Here is an 8,487-nt window from a genome sequence, read left to right as displayed (position 1 = left end):
GTCACATGACGGCGCTCAGCTGACTGCTGAGGGTGGTCAGGGTGAGCGCACGAGCGGGCCGGGTCGGGCCGGGCCCGGTTGTTCGCTCCCTTCACCGCTCTTCTCCCACAGATGAACGGCGCGCAGGATGCGACGGAGCCGGCACCCGTGTGGGAGCGACCCTGGTCGCTGGAGGAGATCCGTAAAGACAGCCAGAGCTGGTCCTTGGCCTCGGACGCTGGGGTGAGCGGTCTCAGCTGCGTGAGGGTGCGCGGTGCCGCCCCCGAGCGCCGCCCTGAGCGCCGCTTCCCGTCCCACGCAGCTCCTGCGGTTCCTGCAAGAGTTCTCCCAGCAAACCATCTCCAGGACGCACGAGATCAAGAAGCAGGTGGACGGGCTGATCAACGAGACCAAAGCCGCCGACTGCCGCCTTCACAATGTTTTCAACGACTTCCTCATGCTGTCCAACACGCAGTTCATTGAGAATGTGAGTCTGAAGCCATAGTGCTGTTATGGGACAAACGCTGGTAGAGGGTGAGGTGATGGAAATCTGGGTTACTGGTATTTATTTGTGATATCTTTTGTGGCCTATCTCTGCTGTTCGGCTCGGTGGCTCTAAGAATGAAGGGGATGGACACTTTAGCAGGGTCTGTGTTGAAAGGACGAGGGGAAATGATTTCAAAGTAAAAGAGGAGAGATTCGGATTGAATAAAAGAAAAATAGTTTTTGCTATAAAGGTGGTGGGGCACTGGCACAGGTTGCCCAGAGGGGTGGTGGGCACCTGCTCCCTGGAGGCGTCCAAGGTCAGGCTGGATGAGGCTCTGAGCACCTGATGGACCCTGTTCATTGCAGCAGAGTTGGACCAGATGGCCTTTAAATGTCCCTTCCAACTCAAACGACTAAGATTTTGTACCAAACGTTTAAATTCTTGGAAGCTTTAGATTGTTTTTGCCCAAATGTAAATGCACAGAAAAGGGTCCTCACTTCTATGTCTTAATTGAGCAAGAGTGATCCGTCTCTTCTGAGGGGGTAACAACCACCTATGCTTGAGAAATCTGGATTCAGGTTTGAAGGTTGTTCTTTATTCCTCTGTGTCTCCTAGTAGCTGATCCTGCATGAGAGTGCTCAAAGTGCTGGATAGAGCGATCACCAGAACATGCTGAGGGCTGGGGAAGGATGTGAGCTTTCCCTGTAGCTACAGGAGAAGGGCAAACAGGAAAGAAGGAGAAAAGCTGCTAGAAAACAGAACCCAACTGCCCATAAGTAAATGAGGATTACTTTTGAAGGCTTCTAAAATAGCTTAATAATAGGGAGTTAAAACAGTGCTGTGTATTGTAATTATTTTGTTTGTTTTAACATTAACTTAGTCTGTAAAAGGGTTAAATGCTCAGCTTGTCTTCTGCTGTTGCATTGTCATGTGTGGTCTTGAATCACCTTAGCTGGATTGAGAGGTTATGTGGTAGGACCTTCATAATAACTGCAGTGTGTGAAAGGATGCTATGAAGACGCCTGGCATCATTAATGGTTTCTTTTTTTTACTATCTAGTGGATTAATTTGTAATTTTATTTTATTGATGATACCCATGATTTAGCCCATCTAGCAGTTTGTTGCTCTTACTTCAATTAATCTTCCTTCACTTTTTTTAGCGAGTGTATGATGAAGAAGTGGAAGAGTCTATACCCAAAACAGATGCTGGGGAGAAAGCGGAGCAGGTAGCTAACCTCATCTTCCATGAGTGCCTACAAATCAAACTGTTAACTTTCTTTGTGATGTCTTTAGACTTTGTGGTCCATGTCATTCAAACATAACATTAACAGTAACTTTGAAAGCTCCTGCAACATATGTATAATCTTTCAGGGCCTTCGCCTCCCCAGTTTCAGTATTACAACATGATAGGCAATACATGTTTGTTTTCCAACAGCTATGTGTATTTTCTTAGGAAGAGAATTGAAGATTCTGGATTCAAACCTTGTGAATTATGGAAGTAGAATCTGTCCGCAATTACCAGGGATGAGAGCTCGGAGCTTTCTGTACATATCTTATAATCTAGGTGTATTATCACGTAAAGGTTCCTGTGAAGGGCTGGGAGCACAAAAAGAAAAGTGTTGTGTTAGTGTGGGTGTTTAAAAGGTCTGTTTACAAGACTGAAAAGAAGTGAATTAAGTCAAGCAAAAAAAAACAAAACCTAACAAAAAAAATCAAGCCTCAAAGCTCATGAAGGTGTTTTTCTTGCATACATTGAAAAACTTTCACTGTGCTAATTAGCTCGTTACATGCGTGTTGCAGTGAGGTTGAGTCTTGAGTAAAATGCAATGACAGTATTTTTCCTGTTGAAGGAAAAGACACGGGAACAGAAAGAAGCTGATCTAATCCCCAAAATACAAGAAGCAGTGAATTATGGGTTGCAAGTTCTGGACAGTGCGTTTGAACAGCTAGACATCAAAGCAGGCAACTCTGACTCAGAAGAGGAAGAAAGTAATGAGAGGGTAGAACTGATACTTGAGCCAAAGGTACAGAGACCTGTTCTTGCTGGAAGCATTGGATTTGTGTTTCTCTTTATTGGACTTGCTCTTCATTTCTGTCAGCAGTAATATCGTGTTGTTATCAAAGTGATGTTATTTACCTGAAAAGAGGAATGGTGACTGTATCTAAAGCTGAAATGCTCTGTGCTGAACTATTTCTTTAATAGCCCATCTTGCAGTTGGGTTAGCATTGATGAGTGGTGGCCCTGAAAAGACTTAGTTGAATGGGAGTGAACCTGGGAAGTTCACTACCTGAATCAGAATTCATGGAGTGAGACCTTTAAATGTCATGCTTTTTAGGTGTAAACAGTATTTTCTTAGTCAGTTTTTACTGTCCTAGTAATTAGGTATCCTAGAGGTAGAATTTGCAAGGATATATACTTGTTTTATGTTAGATATAATCTAGAAAGCATACTAGGACTGTATAAATAGAGATAGATATGTTCCTGATAGTGTTAAGAGGGAATACATCTCAGCTGGCCCACACCACCTGAAGAATGTTTCTAACGGAACTCTCTTGAAACAAGCTTGTATCTTTCTCATGTTATAGCAGGGGCTGTAGGACTTCTGTCTTCATCAGCAATGTAGAGCTGTTCCTCGCTGTCAGAAAGACTTGATGTTGTCTCTTTCTAGGATCTCTATATTGACAGACCTTTACCTTACCTGATTGGCTCCCAGCAGTTCATGGAACAAGATGATGTTGGCCTCGGAGATCTGACTAGTGAGGGTATGTGCTGGCATAAATTTTGATTTCTCTTGGAGTAAGTTGTTCCTAATCTGAAACTTTGGTTTTAACTAAATAGCCTGTCTCATACTGCATAGTTTGTTTTTTTTTTGCCTGTTTGGACAGATACTGAAAACAGTTACAGAAAACCTTGAGTCATGCTATAGCAACCACCTTTCAAATATGTGAGCGAATTATCAGTAATTCTTACCCTGTGTGTTTGAAACACAGAATGCTAGAACTTCAGCAGCCTGCAAAGCTCTTTCAGATTACTCTTACCCACCTGATTTTTAGTTCTCATCACAGAGCTTTTAATGTTGCAGTAATTGTGTCTGGTGACCTACAAGCTCTGCATGGAGATGTCATATCTGTTCTTAACTTTTGTTTTCATCTAAAATAGAAGGATCAGTTGACAGTGATCGTGGAAGTGTACTTGACAGTGAAGAGAAGGATGAAGAGGTAAGCAATGAAATAGTAGCTGCTTTGCATAAGTGTTCATGAGTCCTTATTTACATGTTAGGCCATTACCTTTTTCATTTGCAGTCTCAAGACAATATTGTAATGTCTCCTCCCTATGTCTGTTGTGGTAAATGTACTTTTCTGTTACTGTTCTTATGCAGTAATTTTCTCTGCAGCCTTTCAGGAGAGCAGTAATGTGTTACTGGCTCCAATTAATGCTATAGTAGAATATTTCAAGGTGAAATGTTTTATCCAGTCTAATTTCATTCTGTGAAGCAAAGCAACTCAATTCTTGTGAGAATTCAAGAACTGACAAATTTATTGTAAGTTACCGTGGCAAAGAAAGGGTTGTGAACTAACAGGAATAAGTTTGAAAAGGTTTCAGTGATTCTCCTCCAGGCTTTGCACCATGATTCCAGTGCATTGGACCATCAATTTCTGATGTGTTTTTTCTACCTGGAGTATCTGTGGTTTGTAGCTGTGCTGTGGAAGCACTCCTTTTATCCTCAGGTGTTTACTCTTGGTATCGTTACTTGATTAGAGTTAAATCCCTTTTGAGTTACTCAAATGTACTGTCAGATGGAGCTCGTTTACTTGGCTAAGTTAATGAAATTTGAGTGAGCTCCTTTTAAGAGAGATGTTCAGTAGTGGTCAAACAATTAATGTGGTCTGGTTGTGGTGAGATGAGAAGTATCCACATTTAAGCAAGTCCAGAACTTCTGAGCCCACTCCTTTAACCACTGGGCAAAGCAATGTGTGATACTTGTCTTTGTGTCTTTTGTTATTCTAGGAATCTGAGGATGAATTTGGAAACCCAAGTGAGGATGACCAAAAGATGGTATGATTATATGCCCTGGTACAACCTGAAAGACACAGTGAGAATGCAGAAAAGAGGAGATCAGAGCCCTAGATAATTAGCAATTAAAAACCTTGGTTAAGCCTCATTTGTATAACTTTGTATGGGTAGGTTGTCATGACCAGATGCATGTACTATGCTACCGAAGCTGTGTTGGGCTTTAAAGCATCACCATGCCAACCATCATTAGATGCATAGTATATGTTCAGTGGCACTTCGTGATATGTGTTTTTCTCAGGAATAACTTTGGAGTACTGGAAGTTGAAAGAAATCAGCCCCAGGAGAACTTGGCTTCTGAGGAATTACTGTGTCTAATTACAATTCTGAATTTGTGATACAGGAAGTAAGGAACAATGCAATCTGAGTGTGACCTGAAATCAAAGATGAGAACAGTGAGAAACATTTGAGAAGTGTGACTGTTTGGATAACAATATGAAAAGGGGGGGAAAAAATGCTTAGGTTGAAAAATTCAAACCTAATTTCAGCTGTTGGGAATAGGTAGCTACCTTGCTGAGGGGAAGGAATGTTACCCATGTTTAAAGGCATCTATGGCTTGTGCTGGGGACCTCTTCCTCAGTCCTCTCAGTCTGAGAAGATTCAGGACTGGAAGAACAGTGTTTTAAAGCATGCTCCTTGTGAGCACAGCCTTAGCGTTTGTTGATGCAGCATAGGGGTGTATAGGAGAACACAACTAGATGCTTACAGCTACAGGCACTCTCTCCTTACATCTCAAAAGTTGTTCAGTACCCCCAGACTGGCTGAATGTTTCCATTCTTTTAGTAAGTTTGCTCCGAATATTTTATGTAAGCAGGTGGAAATTTATACTTGTTCCTTTCGTATGCCAACTTGAGGAGTGAACAGCAGGGTATTATATCTTTTCATAGAGGACAGTACAGATGAGTGATGAAGATGATTATGATGGTTGTGATCTCTTTGACTCTGAAAAAGAAGAAGATGAGGATGGAGACTTTGAGGAAACCACAAGACCTGTAAGTGATTACTGCCTCTCTACAGGGATAGGCTTTGGGCTTGTTTCATGAAAAATTTGTCTTTGGTTTTGATTATAGTGGTAATACTTGGGTACCTGTAATGGGGATCAGGTAGAGAGGACCTGTGAGAATCTTCTTTCAAGATGATTGTTCATGCTTTGTCCCTTGAAACTAGGGGAATCCTGCACCCTAACTTCAAATCAAAACTGTCTTTAAATGTCATTAAGAAACTGTTGTATTTGGGTATAATAAATACTTCCTGCTTGTTATATTCTTTAATTCAGGTGACATTAAAAGCTTTATAACTGTAAAGTACTACAAATGGCTTTTCTTTGATGCACACATAATCTTAATTACTTTCTTAAAATCCTTATGAGTGCTTCTATCGAAGTCTAAACATGAAATTGTATAAATGAGGCTGTGGCATACTGTACTCATAATTGCACAATTGCAACTGTATCGAACTGGCATTAGAATTGAGTAGAATAAATAAATGGCTATTTGTCCCTACCCCTCAGAAAAAGAAGAGGCCAACATCATTTGCAGATGAGCTTGCAGCCCGAATTAAAGGAGAAATACCAGTTAAACAGGAGGAAGAGCATTCGTGTGAGTTAACTCTTAAGTTTTGATGAATGATTGTGAGATGGTGGAGAACTCCTGAGGTCTTGGAGAGGAGAATTCATTTAACGATATTTAAAATTACACAAATCTATTGTTTGAGCATGTATTAGTTGAAGGCCTAAGAGGAGGACACAGTGTGAACAACTGTGTTGCCATTATAATTTTAAGTGCCAATTTTAGAGCTTACTGGGCTGAGATATTAAAAACACATAGTTCAAGCTGCTTAAATTACTTTTTTAGATTCTTTTTATCATAAGTCAAGCAAAGGTTACGAGTAAAGACAGATTATTTCATTTACACTTTGAACTTCTCTTCTTAAAGCACTGTCACCAGAGATCAAACCAAGGAAAACTCCAAAAGAAAAGAAGGAAGTTAAAGTTCCTTCAGATGGTAGGATTTCCTCCTATCTTGTTTTTCAGTCGTTGGTTGAATTGTAAGAAAACCTGGTATTTGCTGTAGAAACTGTGTGGGATATCAGTGAGCATCCTTCAGGGTGAATAAGTATACAAGTCTAGGTAGTTCTCTGTGTGTGCAAAAGATGGCCAGAAACAGGTCCAGTGAGAGTTTCACTTTAAATGTAACATTGTGGAGCAACCACAAACAACCTGAGAGATGTACAGCAGCTTCTCATGTTTATGAGAGAGAGGGGGTGGAATCAAACTAATTTTTGTTTTGACTGTTTCTTTGTTCCCTTTCCTGATACTCAGTCAATACTCTTGTCTCTTGTGCTTTCTAGATGATGAAGATGACATCTTCAAGCCTCCTAAGCTGACTGATGAAGATTTCACACCATTTGGTCCTAAGGGTGGTCTCTTCAGTGGTGGTACAGGTCTCTTTGATGATGATGAGGTGAGAATGCTAGGGAGAGAACAGATGGAGATGTGTGCGTCCCTGTAGAACTAAACGAACAAAACACCAAAAAAAATCCCACAAATTCTCAACAACTCTGAAAGGCAGAGAGAAGAAACAACGTTTTGTTTCTTGTTAACATTCAAATATAATGGGACAGTGTATCTTTCTGTTGGACAAATAAAGCTATGTGAGTGAGGTACTTGTGTTGCCTTTGGCAAAAAGCCTTCTTTTCTGCAGTAGTGCTGGTAGGAATCAAGTGTGGTTCTGGCACTATATTAGAGAGGTTTTGATTCCATCTGTGTACTCAGTGCCTCACTTTTATCTGCAAAGATAAACTAAATATTATGCAGTTTGATCATTTAAAAAAAAAAATAAAAAATATATATATATAAAATTAATGAGGTTTAAGGGTCTGACAGAAAAGTTGTGTAAAAAAGACAATTACTCTGATTTATTTTTTTTTTATCATGCAGTTGATACTGGTGGAAGTCTAGAGCAGTAGCCAAGCCATTGCCGTTGCAGGGTGTAGTGTTCCTAGTTATAACTAAGGAAACAAGAGTTACGCTGAAGCATGCCTTCATGGAAGGCAAGTTGGCTGTTGAACTGGAAATTGGAAGGAGACCTCTTGAGGAGTTGGCCTTGCACTTACCATGCCAAGCTGCTAGAATGTGTCCAACAAGCAGCAAACAAGGACATTGTGTGAAAGGAAGAAGATAGTTATGTGTGGTGCTTTCCACTCTGATGTGGCTCCTATTGGGGAAAAAAAAAAAAGCCAACAGGTGTTGGCAACTAACAGCTTTAAAAAAACAACGAAAGTTAAAGTCTGATACTGCAGGCCAGCTTTGTGTCAGCACAAATTCAGATGACACTATCATTTAAGTACTCTTTCTTATTGCCAAGTTTACTATGCTCATTCTGCTAGATACCAGCCAAGCAGATGTGTCTGTGAGTGAGTGTTCCCTGCCTGTATATGCTTATTCTTACTATTCTGTTACCTGAAAAATAACCATCTAGAAATTTTCATTTACCTTATACAACAGAACTGGCCTCACTGTACCAGATGGCAGCCACAGTAGGTCAACTGGCAGATAGTAATTGATAGATGTGCCATAACTCTGTGACAGACCTGACCCCCCCCTACCCTTTTCTGGCAATTTTTGCCCTCTTTCCACTAAGCTTTATACAAACTTTTGAATATACAGGGAGGCAATTTGTAACTTTCAAGGCCGCTGTCTTTCAGAAGTGGTCATTACTAACAAGATGTAGTGGGTTCCTGGGAATCTAGGCAGTAATTCTCAGTGTGGAGTTCAGCTGTGTGATCAGCACAGGGCAACTGCAGTCTGAATGTGAGGAGTGTTTTCTTCTGCATGTGGATGCACTAAAAATAGTTTTGATTCAGTTTGGCTGCTGCTCTGTGCTTTAAGAGTTTGCTGCCCTGGGATGGGGAGAAAAAGGGAGGGAGCTGTTCATCTTTGCTATTCCTC

The 8,487-nt window shown here is 40.9% G+C and overlaps 1 protein-coding gene across 17 annotated transcripts in view; it reads left to right on the top strand.

Moving 5' to 3' along the window:
- WASHC2C (WASH complex subunit 2C) overlaps positions 1-8,487 on the top strand; it is a 30,219-nt gene continuing 21,732 nt past the window's right edge. For 8 of the 17 annotated variants that reach the window (XM_085554489.1, XM_085554484.1, XM_085554481.1 and 5 more), the window contains exons 1-12: positions 1-41; positions 112-222; positions 302-466; positions 1,627-1,692; positions 2,317-2,490; positions 3,136-3,229; positions 3,627-3,685; positions 4,476-4,523; positions 5,426-5,530; positions 6,049-6,136; positions 6,473-6,541; positions 6,888-7,000. In XM_085554489.1, coding sequence (XP_085410615.1) covers positions 112-222; positions 302-466; positions 1,627-1,692; positions 2,317-2,490; positions 3,136-3,229; positions 3,627-3,685; positions 4,476-4,523; positions 5,426-5,530; positions 6,049-6,136; positions 6,473-6,541; positions 6,888-7,000 — 1,092 coding nt within the window. In that variant the 5' untranslated portion in view covers positions 1-41. Of the gene's footprint in view, positions 223-301; positions 467-1,626; positions 1,693-2,316; positions 2,491-3,135; positions 3,230-3,626; positions 3,686-4,475; positions 4,524-5,425; positions 5,531-6,048; positions 6,137-6,472; positions 6,542-6,887; positions 7,001-8,487 lie in introns of all 17 variants that reach the window. The other 9 variants (XM_085554491.1, XM_085554490.1, XM_085554488.1 and 6 more) reach the window with 2 other exon arrangements.

The sequence above is a fragment of the Coturnix japonica genome, chromosome 8 (assembly GCF_054131305.1).
Source record: "Coturnix japonica strain WE chromosome 8, WE-NBRP24, whole genome shotgun sequence".
NCBI lineage: Eukaryota > Metazoa > Chordata > Aves > Galliformes > Phasianidae > Coturnix > Coturnix japonica.
This window is presented reverse-complemented; position numbering and strand designations above follow the sequence as displayed.